At 59.2% G+C, this 18,649-nt stretch overlaps 1 protein-coding gene across 8 annotated transcripts; it reads right to left on the bottom strand.

Moving 5' to 3' along the window:
• Nucleotides 1–841: 841 nt before the first annotated feature.
• On the bottom strand, nucleotides 842–18,364 carry CEP131 (centrosomal protein 131). 8 transcript variants are annotated; one of them, XM_040582145.1, is made up of 27 exons: nucleotides 18,348–18,364; nucleotides 16,881–17,082; nucleotides 15,757–15,842; nucleotides 14,312–14,426; nucleotides 13,795–13,904; nucleotides 13,143–13,256; nucleotides 12,882–13,031; nucleotides 12,371–12,488; nucleotides 11,458–11,574; nucleotides 10,251–10,416; nucleotides 10,001–10,101; nucleotides 9,688–9,870; nucleotides 9,144–9,338; nucleotides 8,877–9,011; nucleotides 8,171–8,296; nucleotides 7,954–8,070; nucleotides 6,513–6,542; nucleotides 5,257–5,359; nucleotides 4,722–4,923; nucleotides 4,326–4,433; nucleotides 4,030–4,147; nucleotides 3,754–3,828; nucleotides 3,525–3,667; nucleotides 3,023–3,200; nucleotides 2,702–2,898; nucleotides 1,262–1,322; nucleotides 842–1,146 (listed from the first exon to the last, which is right to left on the bottom strand). In XM_040582145.1, the coding sequence occupies exons 2-27, from the start codon at nucleotides 17,058–17,060 to the stop codon at nucleotides 1,072–1,074; spliced, it is 3,303 nt and encodes a 1,100-aa protein (XP_040438079.1). In that variant the 5' UTR covers nucleotides 17,061–17,082; nucleotides 18,348–18,364; the 3' UTR covers nucleotides 842–1,071. The 8 variants fall into 8 exon arrangements, with proteins under 8 accessions (XP_040438079.1, XP_040438074.1, XP_040438076.1 ...); XM_040582140.1 differs by lacking the exon at nucleotides 18,348–18,364 and having other exon boundaries at nucleotides 16,881–18,029; XM_040582142.1 differs by lacking the exon at nucleotides 18,348–18,364 and having other exon boundaries at nucleotides 10,001–10,074; nucleotides 16,881–18,029.
• Nucleotides 18,365–18,649: the final 285 nt, after the last annotated feature.

Genomic DNA, 18,649 nt, shown 5'->3' with positions numbered 1-18,649 from the left:
AATGCCCCAGGAAGCAGGCGAGCACCTCTGCAGCTTCCTGGGGTAACAAAGGGTCCCCGTGCAGCTCCGCGTGGCAGCAGCGTCTCCCCAGGCACTTCTCCCCGGGAGGAAGGGGGCGCTGGGGCGGAGGGAAGCCCACCGCCCTCCCACCACTGCCCAGCTGCACGCAGGGCCAGCAGGGCGGATGGGAAACACCCCGGCACCCCGATGGGCAAACATCTGCGGGCCCCCCCACCCCCAGGCCCAGCCTCCCTGGGGGCACGGGCAGCAGAGGAGTGGTCCACGCTCCCCGCCGAGAGGAAACAGATGCCGCCGGTCCGGCCCAGGCATTTCCCGTCACTGTCACGGGATGCTGAGAGATTTGCAGGTAGCTGGGGCTGGGGGATCACATCCTGCCCTGGCCGTGCCTCCCCACATCATGCTGGATGTTTTTAGAAGGGGAAGCGAGGGGCAGAGGGGGGAGCTGGGCACTGTCACAGCAAGCACCCACATGCCTGGGTGACAGCTCCCCCCTCTCCTTATCCCTCCCTGACCGGCAGGGACAGAGGGTCCTCAGCCTGGCCCTGCAGCCTCAAGATCTCCAGCTGCCTGTGAGAGAAGGCTCCTGTCCCCCAGCTCAGCCCTGACCCACAGGTCCCACACATCCCACCTCGGGGAAGGTCTCAGGATGCAGGAATACGGGGTAGGAAGGGCTCATGCTGTGAGGGAGAGTGGCTTGTGCCCTGGCACCGACGCGCACAGGGAGGGACAAATGCACCAGCAAAGAAAAAGGAGTCATGGATGGTGGTGGGACGAAGGTGCTCCCTTCCTGACAGGGACAGGGACTGAACAGAAGCAGCTGTAGAAACCAATGCAGATTTACTGCTAAAAGACAACCACCGAACAGCTGAAGGCTGCTGACTGCCCCGGCAGGGCTCACGGTGGTGGCACTGGGACCAGGCTGCAAAAAACAAGGGTGGAAGGAGGGAAGGAAGAGCCCAGCCCCAGCCCCACACACAGGAGTGTCTGCTCCCCCGGCCCGCGGGTCCCACGGGTGCCCCGGAGCACCCCCAGCCCTGCACCGCAGGGTGGTCATTTGGTGGCCAGCAGCTGCTTTCGCTGTTGCTCCAGGAGCGCTTCCAGGCGGTTGGCTCTCTGCACGGCTGCCTGCAACACAGCACACGGGGGGGGGGGGGGGGGGGGGGGAACGCTCGCTGTGCCCCCACGCAGAGCCGCAGGCCAAGGGGCGGGGGGAGCCAGGGCCGGCTGCCCCCTCACTCACCTCGTACTGCTTCCGAAGGCTGCTCACGCTCTCCTCCTTCCTCACGACCGCCGTCTTCACCCTGAGCAGACAGGCACAGAGAGGCTAAGAACCCCAGCCCCAAGCACCGGGCTGGCCTCGCTGCCTCAGGGGGCAATGTCAGCCCCTCTCCCCGCAGCCTGCAGCAGGCGAGAGAGCAGCAGCCCTGGCCTCAGGATACCATTACACACTAGAAGTGCCTTTATTCCCTTAGTGAGCATTACGAAGTTTGGATCAAGTCATCTATACAAAGAAGGGGGCATTAGCTTCATAAGACTTAGTTAACAGGACCACAGGGAGGGGATTTTAAGTTTATTCCCATTTCTCAAGCCCACGGTTGCTGCCTCGTGGCTGGACTCTTCCCCACAGCTTTCAGAGCATCAGACTTTCTGCACTTCAACCTTTGCCAGGCTGCACGTAAAGGGTGGAAGTGGAAAGGGGATCCTTGTTATCTTATACTCAGGGTATGACCCTTGCGCTCAGACTGAGTGGGAATCACTCAGCAGAATCTGGGAAAGCCAGCGAGCTCTGTGTGCTCACACAACAGTGGTGAGCAGCTCTGTACAGACACCAACCAGAGGGACCACACCGGAGCTGCCCCCACGCAGCAGAAAAAGCTCCCGCAGGAGACAATGCCAGGAGACAATGCGCTTCCCCCTTCCGATTCTCCTTTCACTTGCAAAATGCCTCCCCTGAGAGCAGACTCGAGGGAGGGGGGAAGCCTTAAGTAGCTGCCTGATGCTGAGCCCAGCTCCCAGCACCACCCTGAACGCTGGGCGCTGTGGCACAGCCCCACAGTGCCAGAGACCTGCTTGAAAGCACAGCCCCTTGCCCCCTGCAGCCGACAGCCTGGGGCCCTGGTGGTTTTGTGGATGTCTCAGCTGCCCTCAAGCTTCACAGCTGCAGCAGCTGGCCGAGCCCTGACCCAGCAGCAGGCTGCTTCCTCCCCTGCACTCGGGGAGGGGAGGAATCAGCTGCCTGGCCCCTCTGGAGCAGCAAATCTGCAGAGCAAGATGCGTGGCTGCCGTCACAGGTATCATGCCCTACCCACAGCAGAGCCCTCCAGGAGCTGACAGTGAGACAGAGCGAGCTGCACGCCACGGGCCTCTTCTGGCAGGAGCCCTCACACTGCTCCAGCTGCCCACCCCAGCACTCGTCCTCCAGGCATGCAAGAGAGCAGCCCTGGGGACAGGATGACACAGAGCAGGCCAGAAGTCACAAGGGCCAGAGGATTCACAGTGGCTGAGCAGCCACCCAGCTCAGGTAAGACTCTGCTGCCCGTTTTGCCCTGACAGGACTGGAAGCCCTGCCTGACGATGAAACACTGTGGACATATTTCTGCCACGCACCCCAGGCCAGCTCTGCCCCCGCAGCGCGAGTGATGAGCCCAGCCCAGGGCAGTGAAGCCCAGGCAGCCCTCACCTCCTGTGAATGTCCTCCAGCTCCTTGTCCTTCTCCCGCACTACCCTGTCCAGCTCCAGGCGCTGCCGGGCTCTCATCTCCGCCATCTCTGCCTTCAGCCGCTTGTTCTCCTCCTCTGTCCCCACCAGCCGGTCCACAAATTCCTGCCGGATCACTTCTGCTAGGCTGCTCCGCTCCTGGGCCAGCTGGTCCCTCACCTGCAGCAGGGCAGAGAGGTGACATCGAGGCACTGACAGGCACAGGGCAATGTAGGGGAATGGAGCCAGGCAGGGTGCAGAGCAAGGAGAGGAGCCAGAGCTCCAGGCTCTGCTCCCCACCCACCTTCTGGATCTCCTCCACCTCCTGCTCCTTGTGTTTCAGCAGGCCCTGCAGACGGATGCTCTCCCCTTCCAGCTCTGCCAGCCGCCCCTTCAGCTCATTGCAGCGTTCCTGCAGCTTCCGCTCAGACCTCTCCAGCTCCTGGAGCTCTACCTCGTACTTGTCTCGGATCCTCTTAATCCTAACGGGAGGGAAGGACGGGCAGCCTGGCTCAGCCCAGCAATGCAGGGACCGTCCCCAGCCACCTTCGCACTGCAGGAGGGACAACAACACAGCAGCAAGGGGGGGATCTGCCCCACGTGAGTTGCAGGGCTCTTTCCTCAAGTGAGAGGGAAACTTTGCCCCTGTGAGCTGCTCCTTTATGCACTGATGCTGCTCACACCCACAAGCTGCAGCATCCAGACTCGCTGGAGAGATACGCAAGGCTCAGGGGACAGGGGAAGGGGTCCACCCCACCCCCCAAGGAGCTGGGACTCACAGGGTCCCTCCTCCCTCTACCCCCAACCTGTTCTCAGCTGCCCTCTCGCACTCCTCCTTGGCTGAGGACATGTCAGCCTCCAGGCGCTGGATCACCAGCTCGATCTCTTTGTCTCTCTCCTTCCTCACCTCCTCCCGCAGCTCCCGTTCCCGGGAGAGCAGCCAGGCTTCCTGGGGAGAGAGAGGGCAAACATTGCCTCAATCCCTCTGGGAGCCCAAAGGTGGCACCTTTGGAGAAGGGCAGCCCTTGCTGTTACCTCCTTCTTTATGTAGTTGGCCTCCCAGGCCTGCTTCTCGATCTCCAGCTGGTCCTTCAGCACCTTCACTTCTGCCTGCGAAGAGACAAGAACACAACTGCTCAGCTCCGGCAGCCGTGGTACCCCACACCGCTGGGAGCAGCCTCCTGGCACCGTCCCGGTGTGGGTACAGGGCTCAGTGGTGCCAGCACACACCACCACAGGCACACACCGGGGGCTGGACCGAGAGCCCAAGAACAGCAATCCAGGGCCCAGAGGCGAGAGGAAAAACTAGACCTGATGCCGCCTCTCCTGCTCCTCCTTCTCCTTGGCGTACTCCTCCTTCAGTGCCCTGGTGATGGCCTTGCTGCTTGCCTCCAGCTGCTGCCGCAGCTCCTCCGCCTCCGCTCTCTGCCTGCCCGCACACACATCCCAACTCCCAACATCCACACCAGCCCACCCTCGCCACCCCCACCGAGCAACAGCTCTCTTCCCACCGGAGCCTGGCCTGGGGACACCGTCCCCAGCATCCCAAGCTCAGGGCTGCCCCCAGCCCTTGGCCGCCGCACAGGCCCTGCTGCCAGCCCTCTCACCTGGCTGCTTGCTGGCTGAGCCGCTCCTTCTCCTCGGCCACCTCCGCATAGAGCCGGTGCCGCTGCTGCTGCAGCGCCTGCTCCTCCTGCTCCAGCTGCTGCTCACACCTGCGGGGCAGAGCAGCCTCAAGGAAGTGCCTGGCTTCAGGCGCTCATCCACCTCTTCACCCTGCCCCATCCCACCCCGTCCATGGCCACCCAGGGGCTGGTCTGATGCTGGAGGATGCCCTGGGTTCACTGGCATCTCCCACTTCAGGCTGGTGGAGAGAAGAGGGCTGCTCCCCATGGATATCCATTGCTGCAAATATCGGGAACCCTCCGGCACGCAGTGGCTGAACACCAAGCCCTGTGCTGTAAGCCCCAAACCATGCTGAGCTCTCCACTGCAATGACATACCGCTGCCGGGCCCGCTCCCTCTCCCGCTGGCTCTGCTCCTCCTTCTCCCGCTCCAGCAGGCCCCGCAGCTCCTCTGCCTGCTGGCTGTAGCGCCGGGCAGCCCGCTCATCCGACTGCAACAGCTCGGCCTCGTGCAGCGTCTTCAGCTTTCTGATGTCCTGCCTGTGCTTGGCGATGAGCTTCTGGATCTCTGGCTCCAGCCCTGGGGCAGCAGGAAGGACACTTACTGCTCAGCCTCGGGGCTGTCTGGACCCCAGCACCAGCGCCTTTAGCCTTGGCCAGCTGCTAAGGAGGCTGTGCACACCTCAACTCAGCAAAGAGGGGCTGATAAGAAACAGGGGGTGAGCACACACAGGTTTTCTTGCCCTCTAGTATCTGTCTCTGCCAAACACAGGGAGGAGAGACTGCCCACACTGAGGAGCTCTTCCCTGAGCTGCCAACAGCTTCTGCAGATGCAGCCCCTCTCCTGGACCAGCACAGACGTGACCCCTGCACCAGCCTGACCCCAGCCACCACTGAGGGCACGTGCCCATACCTTTCACGGTGATTTCTTTGATCTTTTTGGTTTTCTCATCAATCCACTTCTCCCGCCTGATTTTCTCAGCTGCACTCATCAATTCCTTCAGTTTCTTAATCTCCTGTTTGGAAACAAATGGGAAAACTTCAGAGGAAAGCCAGGGGAGAAAAGCCCTGTTAGCCTGGGAGCCCCACTGTTAGAAGGAAGTTGCAGACAAGAGTGGATGCCCCAAGCTGCGCACAGATGACTTGCACAGCCCCAGCCAGGCAGGTTTTCCCAGTCTGGAGAAGCAGCCATATGCTTTCCCAGTGTCTTCTCCCCTCTCTCATGGGATGGGGCTGCTGCTGCCCCACAGACCTTCAGCATGGGACAAAGGAGCAAAATCCTTGGAAAAGCACTCACTGGCTGAGAAACAAGAGCCCCTACAAAAAGGGGAGGGGAATCTGGGGCTACCGACGGTCCTTGCATGCAGGGTAGCTGTCAGATGTGGGGTCGTGTGTGAAGGAGATCTTCTCCAGCATTCCCTCTCCCTGGCATGGAAGGCCCCAAGGACAGCCGGCCAGTCACGCCTCCCAACACCACAGTACCATCGCAGACCAAACTCCTGCAGCACCCCAAGACTTCAAAGACTCAAAGGCTGCACAGCCCAGGCACAGCCACTGCTCTCGCTTCCTTCTCTGCCTGCGTTTACCTCCTTGGCCCTCCTTTCCAGCAAAAAAGATGGAGAAACACCCAGGCCCTGCTGCCCATGGTGCTTTTCCCCAGCACTCCCGTGGGCAAAAGCTGGTTGAAGCAGCTGACCATGTGCTTCTGTGCTGCAGTTTCTGGTGAGAAAGACACCAGCCGATGGAGGGCCCAGCCTGGCCAGAAACGGCTGTTTCAGCATGGGCAGGTGACATCTATGTGCAGGACATGGGACATGTCAGAGCTCTGGAGGACAAGTGAGAGGCCAGACATCCAGGAGCTCATTACCCTGCTACTGTGCGGAGTGGAGTGGGAAAGAGCAGGGGGCCACCTGCACAACCCAGGACTGACTCTTAGGGAAAAAAAGGGCAGGAAGATCGGCAGGGGAAGACAGGGACAGCCTGAAGGCAGCAGCTCAGCATGTGGCCCGTGGCATCAGGGTGAAGGGGCTCCTTCATGGGGCTGACCTTGCTGCTGAGCGGGGAGTTCCCAGCCCAGTGCTGCTGCCTGCAGGCGCCTGTGGAGCCGGAGCAGGTCAGGGTGTGAAAGCAGAAAGGCAAGGCATGAAAAAAAGCAAAGACCACATTTACCTCGCAAAAGGGGCCCAAAGTGCGCCAGACCTGAGGAGAAATAAAGGAGGGGATGGAGAGAGAAGGGGAATCACAGAGTCACAGGGGAGAGGGGAGATGGGGAGCGGAGAGAGGGAAAACCAAACAGCCGTGTGTACATGACAGCCACGGGCAGGGCAGGCAGGGGTCCCACCGGAGCGAGGGGAGGCACAGCCAAAACGGGCAGTTACACAGATGCAACAAGGGCCCAGCAGCGCCGCCGGCAACTGCAGCTCCAGGACTGGGGCAGCGCCAGCCATGCCACATGGTCAGGAGCCTGCTCCGGTGGCTGGGGCACCCCCACAGAAACAAACACCCCCCATCATGCAGAGGGAGTACAGAGCCGTAACAGCAGAGCTGGGAACGGGGATAATGAAGGAGCCATAGAGCAGAGATGGGCTCCTGGGCCATTCCCACCACTGCTGCCCTGCTGCAAGCAGGGAGCAAGAGGTAACGAGGCACCTCCTCTACCCTGCGCAGGCTGCAGCAGCAACACCAGCCCCGTCCCGGCACAGGAGGGGACCCGTCCAGGCACCAAGCGCAGCAGTGCTGCACTGGCTTCTTCCTCTTGGCTGGGCTCAGAGCTCCGGCTTAAACAGCAAGGCGAAGCCAGCCAAACGAGCCTTCACTTTGTTTGCATGAGGGCATCTCTCTGAACAGGTTCAGACCGTGCAAACGGCTGCCCCGCTCCACAGCCCTGGGCGTGAGCTGCTCAAGGCCAAGGGTGAGCAGGGACCAGGGCAGCAGAGCCAGGCTGAGCTGTGAGCTGGCAGTGCTGCCCCCCTGCTCTCTGTGCCATCCCAGGGAAGCTACCAGGAGCTCCCACCAGCAGGCAGCACGGAAACACCCTCTGTGTGCCTGGGTGCAGGGCAGGGCAACAGCCCAGCAAAACCCACAAAGATCTGTTGCTGTTGCTTATACACTCCATGTTCCTTTATAATCTTATTCCCATTTAGCTCGGAGAGCAGCCCTGCTCCTGCAAAGGGGTCTGGAACTCACCCAGCTCAGGGGAATATGGCCATGGGTACAAACCCCTCTGTGGCACTGGGTCTGTGCCAGCACCTGCTTTCACCTCTGCCATAGCAAGGTCCCCCGGTCACTCCACAGCCGTGGGAAGCCCTGTCCACAGCAAGAGGTGTGGAAAGGGCCCTTCTGAGCCGAGCCCCTGGGAGCTAGCGCTCCCTTGGTCAGTCCCACGCACCTGGCTTTGGGCAGCAGAGGACAGCAGCCCCCTGGGGAGCCAGGGCACAGCTCCACGGGTGACACAGACCTTCTGTGCACAGAGAAGGGCTCCCCAGAACAGCCGGGCCCCACCAAGGTGAGACCGTACTGCTCTGGGCAGAGGCCCCATTCAAGCAAAACCAACCAACTCTGGCCATGGCACATCTTCCCCTGGCCCCCTCCACCTTCCCTATTCCCTCACCAGCTCATGCTGCTCCTGCATCTGGGTGACCTTTTTGCCGTACTTCTGGTCCACTTGTTTCAGCTCAGCTACCACAGCCTCGCACTTCTCACTCAGCACCTTCTTATCATCAATGAGCTGGGCAGGGTGAAGAAAAGGCATCGGGCATCCAGGCAGGGTAGAGCCACCTCAGCTTCTGGCTTCAGAAGCATCAGTCTGAGTTGGAGCGAGAGTTTACCTGGTCGATGAAGGCCAGATGCCTCTGGATAGCTGCCTCATACTGTTCCCTCTGCAGCCTGAGCTGGTGGCCAAGCTCCTTCTCGGTCTGTTTGACGTGTCGGTCAGTCAGTTCCCTCTGCTGAGCCTATTGGATGCAGGGAAGTAATAGCCACAAGACATTAGAGGGAGAAATTACACCAGCCCCAGCACATACAAGAGAACTACTGAACCTGGAAGGCACTGTTGGGCCAGAAAAAGGAAGGAGGAACAGAGCTAAATCAAAGTCCCTGGTACTCACACCTCCTGCCCTGCTGTCAGCAGGAACACCCAAACCCCCGTGGGGCAGAGGAAAAGAGTTCAGCCCAGGTCCTGACCAAGGGTTTCTGGACTAGTCAGGTACCTGCCAGGGAGGGGAGTTTGAGGATGCCTTTCAGATCAGGGTGGGCAGCAAGGAGAAATCTGAGGGAAGCTCACACCGGACTGGGAAGGACTTTGCAGGTTCTTTCCATGCCAACAGTGACTAGGACTGTGGCATGCCCAGCTGCCTCTGGCCCCCCAGCTCCTTGGCACTAGCTCCGGGAGCACTGCAGTACTTTGCTGGGGACACAGACGGGAGCCCTGTTCAGAGCCCTGATCCTGTGCTTCGAAGCCACTGCCCCAAGAAACATCTGCTGAAGGCTTCTGGCCTTCACTCCCCCGCAAGCGAGCACATCTGGCTCCCGCACCAGCGCGGTCTGCAGCAGCCCGATGGCTTGCTGCTTCTCCTTCACTTCCAGCTTCAGCCTCACGATGGAGCTCGTGACCTCCGTGGCAACAGCCGACGCCTGCTCCCAGTGAGCCAGCTCCTCTTCCAGGAGACCCTGCCACGGTGAAAAAAACAAAGAAAAGGTGGTAGGGACCACAGGGAACCAGGACAAGGAGAAAGGAGACCCTTCCCAGCAGGGTCCTGCACCACCTCTCCAATACAGATGGGCTCTTGCTTCAGCGCTCACCTCCCGCTGTGTGGCTGAGGCGGCCGACCTGGGTCTCTCCTGTTCCGACTTCTCCATCTCATCCAGGAAACTGATGATGCTTTGGAGCTTGGCCTCTGAGAGCAGGGCCCCATCCTCAGGGACCCCCGGGGAGTGGTTCAGCTTCCCAAACTTCTCCAAGTTATCAGTAGTCAGGGAATTGGAGCTGGGCTCCTGCTGGGCAGACAGAGCTGTGAATGAGCACCTAGGGAAAGCTTGGGAGAAACGGTGCTGGCTCTTCTCCATCACTGGAATCCAGTCCTTCCACTACAACCCAGCCTTATCCTCTGCTAACCCCACTCCCACCACCGCCCTTGCATGGTTTTGCTCCTCCTTGCAGATGCCCGAACACCTCCAGCACCTTTGAACCCCTCCAAGCACCTTCTCTGGCCGTGAAGCAGCTGTGTTTCTCACCCGCCAGCACCCAGCAAGTGCTGGGAGAAGGCAGCCCCCAGAGGAGCCTGCTCTCAGCAGGCAGCTGTTGCTGTCTGAGGCTGGATGCAACCAGCCTCGGCCCTCTGCCTACCCCATCTATCCAGGTATATCTGTCCTTCTGGAGGAGCTTTGGTGGGGGCAGTAGCTCTGGTTCTTCCTCCAACAGCCTGAGTGTGTCCAGCAGCTCATTGAGAGTGACCTTGGACTGAGCCCTGCTGACAGCCATCACCACCGACTCCAGATCCTCACCACCCGTTTCTCTGGAGCTCACATCCTAGGGCAGACAATGACACACCGTGCAGTAAAAGAGTTTGCCAGATCTCCCCAGAAGTCAGTGAAGGCTCCAAAGCTGCCCTGGCAGAAGAGCAGGTACGAGGAGCCCCATGAGACGAAGCCAGACCCACCTGCAGCTTGTCCTCTACGCCAGGGTCCCGCAAGGGCACAGAGCCAAGGTCTGGGAGGTCGCTTTCTTCTGGTTCTGCAGGCACGGAATGGAAGTTGGCCTCTGCAGGAACCAGACTGTTCTCAGGCACTTGCAACAACCTGCCCCTTTGAAGCAGCTCCCCAGAGCGAGAACCGCTCCTCTGTCCTCCTCCTTCCCCCTCATGTCACACACTGCTCCAAAAGCATCAGAAATCTGCAGAAGGGGCTCACCAGCATTATTGGCTTTGGTGACACTGCTGGCTGGACTGATGCTTCTTGCAGAAGCAGGTTTGGCAGGCTTCTTCTTTGCTACCCTTCTGCTCCCCTTCACCAGCACAAGCTCTTCTGCCAAGCGCTTTGTGTCTGAAGCCTTTTGGGCCCTTTTCTGGTGCAGTTCCTGCAGGGACGGACAAGCCATCAGTGTTCAGCCCAGCACAGGGTGTGCTTTGACACACAGCTGCACTGCCTGAAGTGCTAGCAAGGGCCTGGGAGACAGCAACAATTCACACGCTTGCTGCTGAAGGGTTAATAATGACAACTCCAGAGAAAGGGAACACACAGGACCAACAGCTCTACTCTTTGCCACTCTGAGCGGAGGGGAGGTGGTGGCCAGGGTCTTGGCAGCTTCATATGTTAGCAAGGACTGTTCACATGCCCCTGTGCAGTGTCCTTCGCTGCTCTGTGAAGGACCTCCGAATCCCAGGGGCCAAGCACCACACAGTGCAGTGATGCCACAGTGCCCAGGAGGCTGCCTGAGCCATGTTTTGGGAAGTGACTTAAAGCACAAGCACATGTTTGCGAGGCTGTTGCAGCATTTTGCCATCCTCCAGCTGCTCACTGCCGTGTCTCCCCCAACCCTCCTGATGAAACATTTAGGGCAAAGAGAAACTGGGGTTTTAAAAAAACAAATAAATCTTCAGCTGTACTGCAAGCCAGCATGCCATTTCCCACAGTCTGCGCCAGACCCGACCTGTGCCCCAGGAGCACCAGCCCCTTCCCTGCTGCAAACAGGGTTGCAAGAACAGGGTGAAGATGGTGAGGTGCTTCCTGGCAACAGGCACAGAGTGGCACTCAGCCCACCCTGGAGGGACCCTACTCCCGAGGAGGGTCCCTTTCCCAGGACATTCTTGTCCTCGGCCACTCCAAGGAGCTGCTGTTAGTCTTCTTGTACCCACATGGCCACCCTTTTCCTGACTGAGAGCAGCACTGTCTTCGCAAGCTCCGAATGAGCTGCCAAGGCTTGGCAGGAGCACAATGGGAAACCACTCTGTGGCACCTCCATCATCTCCATAGGGAGCGCTCCATTTCCAAGGCTGGCTCTAATTCTGCTTCGTGCAAAGCCCCTAGAGATGCAGAGGAGAGGCCCTCTTGCTGCCTCATGAGAAAATGCCAACAAACTGGTCTCATGCAGGCCACAACGCCCTTGCCTTGTCCCTACCTGGATGGCAGCACGGCGGGCCAGACGCGCCTTCTCCTCTCGGATCTTCCGGCGTTCCTCATCCTTCCTCTCCTGCAAATCCAGGATATTCCCTTCCTCCATTTGCTGCTGTCTTTCCTTCCAGAGAGGAGGGTCAAAAACGTTACTGAGAGCTCTCCAGCACCCACCACCCACAGCAGAGAAGTGGGAAAGGGCACACGGCACCTGAGGTCACCCCATATCCAGGCTTGCCATCCCCCCAGTCCTCCCCTGCATGCAGGTAAAGGGCCCTCAGAAAACCTCCACTTTACAGCAGCTTATTTTCTTTAGATACTAAATGCAATTATTAGTCATCTGTGTCTGAAACCACCAAGGAGACAAGGCTTAAAAATAGACTCTCACATGCAAGAGCTACAGTACTCTTTGTTATTGGGATAAATAATTAAACACAAAGAAACACAAATAGCTGCAGATGAATCGTCACCCTCAAATGAGCCAACTTTTTATTGATTTGCTACGATGAGCCCAGACAGGGTATCCCTCCTCTGGCCACCAGCGTGTCCGAGACAGTAAGAATTCAGCAAGATTTGTGCCGCTACTGCCAAGCGCCTGCCTGCTCCCAGCTGAAGGGAGCTGGAAGATGGGCGCCGTGCAGGGCTGAGCCCAGGGGCTCCCGGCCTGAACTCCCCCTGGAAGCAAACCCAGGGTTTCCCCCTGCACAGCCAACACATCTCTGTGGGGGCAGGACCCTCCCCAGCTCTCTGGACAGCAAGGGGCTGGCTAGATGCAGACCCAAAGCCCCCTTGTCTCTGACAGTTCAGGTCTCGGTTGGAGGGTCTGGCGACTAAAGGAACTCAAATCCTCCCCACCAGCGAGGCAAGCGGGACGTGGGTGTCAGAAGGGTCTGTGCTACAAGGCAGCAGATAGAACTGACCTCCCTTTTGGCAGCCAGCAAGCGCCCCAGAGCTGCTGCTGCCGCCCTGTGCCGTTGTGAATGGCGTCGGTACCAGCGCTGGATGGTCACAGCGGCCAGGTTCACCTGCTGGATGAACCTGTGGGGAGAGGGAGGGTCAGCAGAGCCCTGGGGTCTTCCCCAGCCACCGGCCTGGCAGCACCAACCCATCCTGCTGCAGCAGAGCGCGGGCTGTTTGCCCGTGGCACCGGGACTACTCTCCCCTTGCACCCCGACTCAACAAGGCCCTTTCCCGGACAGACTTTGGGGGCAGGAGAAACTGGCACCTTTGATGAGGACAACTCAAAGCACAGAGCCAAGTCACAGGCAGGGTGGACCAGCCGCTGCGGGTGTGCTAAGAGGGGCCCTTCCCAAATCTGAAGCCCCCCAGGACAAGAACAAACCGGTACCCGCTTCCCTGGAGCTCGCCCTTCTGCACGGCACCGTCCCCCTGCCCCTTCCCGCCAGCCATCATGCACTGGCTCTGCCTCACCTCTCTGCCTCCTCCTCGGTCACCTCCTTCCTCTGGGGCAGGCTGCTGTTGTTGTTGTGGGTCATGATGTTGTTGCTGGAGAAATTCTTCTGAGACTTCACAAAGCTGCTGCTTTCACCATCCTCATTTGAGGTCGCTTTGACAACATTGCTAAGGCAGAAGATGAAGCTACTTGGTACCATCCTGCCCCGTCCTGTGGCACATCTGGCACACGAACATGGGGTCAGCATAGCCTCCGAGACAGGACCTTGCCACACTTACTTGAGGGAGCTGGGTGCCTGGTTGGAGCTTTTGGGTGCAGGGCCCTTCTCCGTGGTGGAGTAGTTGTTGTGCACCATGGTGGTGACACAGTTGCCCATCGCGCCCTTGTTGCTCCTTTTGGGGAGAGAAGATGAGGCATTAGGACTTGCTGGATCCGAAGCGGACAGCACTCACCGACAACAGACACTCCCTGCATTGTAACCCTCAACCCAACTGTGACCACCTGGAGCATCTCCCAAGGCGAGGAGCAGGTGAGGCCTCACAAGCGACTCGCCTGCTCTCTAGAGCTCGCTCCTCGGTACCTGTTACCTGACACACAGGCAGCCACAGCCCGAGCAGACCCAACAGCCCAGCGTCCGGGCTGTTCTACACGCAGCCTTGGCTTAAAGCCTCTCCTGGCCCTGAAGGGTCCACGTTTTACTCATTCCCTTTCCTAGAGCGAGAGCAGCCTCTCCCATGCATCCATCAAGCTCCTGCACAGCTTCCAAACGTGCCCCGGCCACCCAGCCCAGCGCACCATCCTCAGCCTGCCCCACGCTCGCTGTGCCCTGGCAGGGGCAGTGCCCCAGCCCCCCTCCTCTGTCCAGCTGTTTTCTCAGTGTAGTTCCTCTCCAAGGCCATGCTGCCTCTGGTTCAGCGCCGTCTCTCCTACCTGTTGTTGGCAGTGAAGTTGGCTGCCAGGAGCACGGTGGCTTCTTTCCTCCTCATGCCTGCTGGTGGCTCACCACTGCGGAAGCCCGGGAACACTCGCGGCTGATCGTCCTGCCACGGAGTCACCAGGAGTAAGTGCAGGCAAGCACCAAACCCACATTCTCGGACATCACCCTCCTCCTTCACCAGCCAGCTTCTGCCCCTGCCGGAAACCTCTGCTCCACAGCACGGCAGCCTCGAGGCTTTGCCCGCGCCTCCGCCAGAAGTGCGGAGGGGATGGGCCGAAAGCCCTGGGCCATAACATGGCCAACGCAGGCTAGAGGACAAGCCGAGCACGTTGGCCATTCAAACTGTGCCAGCTCTGACCACAGGCTGAGGAAGGGCCAGCCTGGCCGTCATGGATGTACCGCCCCATCCCCAGGCCCAGGGAAACCCTGCCACTCCTCCACCAAACCCGGCCAACTTCTCAGGCAAGCAGAGCTGGCAGCCCACCCACCCCAGGAAGCCGCTGTCCTCACCAAGATGTTCCATGTGGTTTTCTTTTCTGGGGAGGTTTTGCTCAGACTCGCCAATTTCTTTCTTCCCCCCGAACCACTCTCGAAGAAGGTCAGGAAGTCTCCCGTCTGGTCTGAGCTTCAGCCCAAACCCAGGGAAGGCAGAGAGGAGGAGAGAACACATGTTCTGGAGTTAGCATCGCATGCAGGCACACAGCAACAGGACAGTGATAGCAGGGTTCTCATCCTGCACGGGCTGCTTCAGCGAGAAGCACGCTGTCCTCGTTGCAGCTGGGATAGAGTTAATTTTCCTCCTAGTAGCTGGTACAGTGCCGCGTTCTGGATTTAGTATGAGAATAACTTCGATAACACGCCGATGTTTTAGTTGTTGCTAAGTAATGCTTACCCCAAGTCAAGGACTTCTCAGTTTCCCATGCTCTGCCAGTGAGGAGGGGCACAAGAAGCTGGGAGGGAGCAGAGCCAGGACAGCCGACCAGAACCAGCCACAGGGATATCCCACACCATAGAGCCCAGTATATAAACTGGGGGAATTGGCTGGGGGCTGCTGATCGCTGCTCAGGGACTGGCTGGGCATTGCTCAGCAGGGGGTGAGTAACTGTTGTGCATCACTTGGGGTTTTTTTCCCTTTGGGTTTTATTCCTCTCTCTCCTCTTGATTACAATTATTATTGTTATTATTTCAATTATTAAACTGTTCTTATCTCAACCCATGGGTTTTACCTTTTCCTGATACTCCTCCCCATCCCACTGTGGGCAGCCTGGGGGAGCGAGTGAGCAGCTGCATGGTACTTAGTTGCTGGCTGGGGTTAAACCATGACACACTCTGATCGCAGCAGGGCACTAACACCACACACAGCATAGAGCTGAGGCACACCTAGCACCTGCCACCGTGGCATGGGGGAGGAAAGGGATGGAGGATCATTACACAGCCATGAAATCTATGAATGATATCTTTTTACACAGAGCTTTAGATTTCAGCATGATGCGTGGCAATAGAATATATTAAAGGGATGGGCACAGGGCAGCAAGAGAACAGAAGATCACGATTCAGACAGCCCTAGGAGGTCACTGGAGACAGAAGGAGAACTTTTGTCTCCTAACACAACCCAGCTACAGTCCAGAGGGTCCATGAAGAGATGTGGTAATGGAACGGTTTTGTCCCTTGGAATTAGATTTTCTTTTGTGACAGAGGCTTCCCAGCCACAGAAATACACTCTATTTCCCCAAATCCTAATCAAGTGATCTCCCCTCAAAAGAAACAACAAACCCTAACAAAACCCCAGACCTTGGCTTTTCAAGGCCAGATTATAACCCCCGGTGCATATGACGGAGCTCAATGTACATTTCTGAAAGGCTCTGGTTCCCTCACAAGACAAGGCAGGTCAGAGGGATGTGCGGGTTTTCACATGCATCCATGGGACAGACACATGCTGGTGGCTGGAGCTGTACCTGCACGTGCTGTTCACCCGCTGGTTAACCTGCGTGGTGCTGTTGGACCTCCGGAGGTTGTTCATTGCCCGGGATCCCGCATCCCCCTGTGGAGGAGAGCGCTGAATTCAGCAACCATGTTAAGGACAAGCACAGGCAGGCGGAACTGGGATGCCCGGCCTAGGCAGGCTCCCCCGTAAGTCAGGCATCCTAAAATAGCACTGCTGGTGGTGCTACCCCTCCACCCCCTGCCAGAATGTTTCTGATACCCCCGCGGCTGTGAGCCTCTCCTTGAGGCAGAGTGCAATGACACCTTGTTCCCTCTTGGGCTCCCACGCTGCTGCTGCTGAGCCAGCAGGAACGTGTCTGTGTGAGCTCCCCAGCCGAGGAGGGCCCTGCTCGTTACTTGCCCTGGGAGCAAGCGCAAAGGAAGGCTGCCAAGGTAGCAGGGATTACTCAGCAAAGAGACTCTCTGCTACTGGTTCTTAACGGGGCCCAGTAAGTGCCCGGGGCTCATTCACTCTGCTGAAAAAACACTCACAGAAACCCACACCCAGCGAGAAGCCAAGTCCCCAGCTCTGCTGACCCTGGCAGCAACACAAGGTGCTCAGCAAGAAGCAGGCTGGGCCTGAAAGTGCCACAGCATCCAGCAGAAGGTACCAGGAACTCGGGAGTTTCCAGAAGGAAATCAGCGCAGGGAGGTGAAGCGCAACAAAGGGAACAGAGCGAAGCCTGATGCTTCCCTACTGGCTCTTCAGCAAACATTAAAGCTTTGAGAAGAGACCTAACAAGCAGCTGATTGTTGAGGACAATCGGATTTGGAGAGAGCATGCGGCACTGCAGCACCCAGAGCTGCAGCTCCAACCAGCACCTGGACCAGCCCACATCTCCCCTCCCAAAGGTTCTGCAGTTGTTCTCTATAAACACACAGCCATGCTACATGCTCCTGGGGGGAGCCAGGGCCCTCCCCAGTGCCACATCCCACCCCAGGCTGGGCTTCAAAGCTCAGCCTCCAGGATCAGCACAGCCTGCGTTAGACAGCCAGCAGAGCAGGTGTGCACTGAGGCATCCCATAGCCTGTGCACACGTGCCTCCCTGCCCCAAGCAGCAGGAGGGATGAAGGACCTCTCCTGCCCAGGACTCACCAGAGTGTTCCTCTTTGGTTTGCCATCAGTGGTGACCGAGACAGAGCGCACCATGTGCTTGGCAGGAGAGGCACTGCTGGGACGCCGCAAGACCGGCACAGGGAGGCCAGTCAAGCTTAGATCCACACTCCCCTTAGAACCAGCACCCTGGAAGGAGGAGCTGCTGCGGGCGCTCTTCATGCTTGAGCAGAAAGAAGGGGCTCTGGAAGCACAGTGCAGATGGAGAAGTGAAGGCACAGAGAGCGCATCCAGCCTTGTGCGGTAAGGAATCCACACCCTCTGCTCCCCTACAAACACATGCACACAGAACCGTAAACTGTTTTCAAACAGGACAAAACACCTTCTTCTGTATTTCCACATGCCAAATACCCTGAACACAAGGCCTAGAGAGGCTCCAGATGAACTCACTGCCCCACACCAGCAGCTGTCTCCTCACTGCTTTGAACTAATGCCCTCGCCATCCCAGATCTTGCTACCCCATTTATGGGCTGGGATGCTTGCTTCAAGGCCAGCAGATGAGTTAAGACAGAGAAAAGCCCCACTCCCCACACCAGGCTCCTTCACTCCACACACTGTGGCTGCAGAGGATCACACAAACTCAGAATGGCCCCTTCTGCTAAGGCGGGATGTTCGGCTCACCCAGCGCCCTGCATCGGGCAGGGATACTGAAGAAGCAACTGGGCAGCTCCCAAGGGACCCTCTCCTCACCAAGCACTCCTAATGTCTGCCAAGAAGCGGCTGTGCCCTCTCTGCGGGCACAGGGAGAGCTGAGCCCCCTTCCCAGCTTGGGAGGCAACACGCTCCCCACATTACCCTTTTGTATTCCCCCCTGCCACAGCACCAAGCCAGGTGCTGTCACTGGTCCCAAGCAAATGCCACTGCAACACCACTTTATTGCTTTACATGCTGCTACCCAAACCACCCCTAAACCTGTCCTCCCTGGCAGGGCTGGCTTCACGCCCCGCTTGGGCCTCCAGCGGAGACCTTGGCAATGCCTCGGGCACCAAGAGCCCAGGTAAACAAAAGGCTCTCGATGGAAACCGCCAGTCACACGGGGAAAAGAGGGCTCAGGCCCAGAGTCCAGGCCCAGGACAGCATGGCCCAAGCCCCCAGCCCCCTCAGGACCCAGCCTCAAGCTCCCCAGGCTCATGCCCCCAGCACCAAGACACCCAGGCCCAGGACCCCAGCCCCCTCAGGACTGCCAGGCCCATGCCCCAGACCCCTCGGGACTCAGCCCCAAGCCCAGACCCCCAAGGCCCAGGCCCCAAGCCCAAGCCCTCCAAGCCCCACGCAGTACAAGCCCCACGGGTGAGGCGCTCCAAGCAGCAAGAAGGGCCCAGAGGAGGATGACGGGGACGCGCAGCCCCCCGGGACCTGCCGAGGGGCCTCACCCGGCCCCCACCCCGCCCCCCCGCAGAGCCCCCAGCCCCAGTTCCCCCATGAGGCCGCCCCGCGCCCGCAGCCTACCGCCGCCTCGCGCCCGGCCCCGCCCCGCCGTCGGGGCGGGAGGAGACAGAAACCAATGGGAGGCCAGGGGCGGGACAAGGAGGAGAGCGGGGATAGGCTAAAGCGTCGAAGGGGATGGAGAGGGGGCAGGTAGGGGGGGCGGAGCCTAGGGAGGAGCGAATCCCTGGGCGGTGAGGGGCGGAGCCAGGAAGAAAGAGGGGCGGAGCCTCCGGGAGGAGCGGGACTTGCCCCCGGCGGCGTGGGCAGCGGCAGCTGTGGGGCGGGCTCCGCTGTGGGGCTCAGCACCGGCGCAGGAAGCAGCC

This window comes from Falco naumanni, chromosome 1 (assembly GCF_017639655.2).
Source record: "Falco naumanni isolate bFalNau1 chromosome 1, bFalNau1.pat, whole genome shotgun sequence".
Classification (NCBI taxonomy): domain Eukaryota; kingdom Metazoa; phylum Chordata; class Aves; order Falconiformes; family Falconidae; genus Falco; species Falco naumanni.
Note: the sequence above shows the minus strand (reverse complement) of the source record. Positions and strands in the feature narration are given on the sequence as shown.

What these genes read in the sequence shown, in the direction of transcription:
- CEP131 (XM_040582140.1), bottom strand. Translation starts at nt 17,240, where the DNA reads ATGTGGAAATACAGAAGAAGGTGTTTTGTCCTGTTTGAAAACAGTTTA. An exon ending in CCTCAGCCACACAGCGGGAG is followed by an intron (nt 9,012 to 9,143) that starts GTGAGCGCTGAA and finishes TCACCGTGGCAG; the next exon opens with GGTCTCCTGGAAGAGGAGCT. An exon ending in GGCTGCTGCAGACCGCGCTG is followed by an intron (nt 8,297 to 8,876) that starts GTGCGGGAGCCA and finishes TGCATCCAATAG; the next exon opens with GCTCAGCAGAGGGAACTGAC.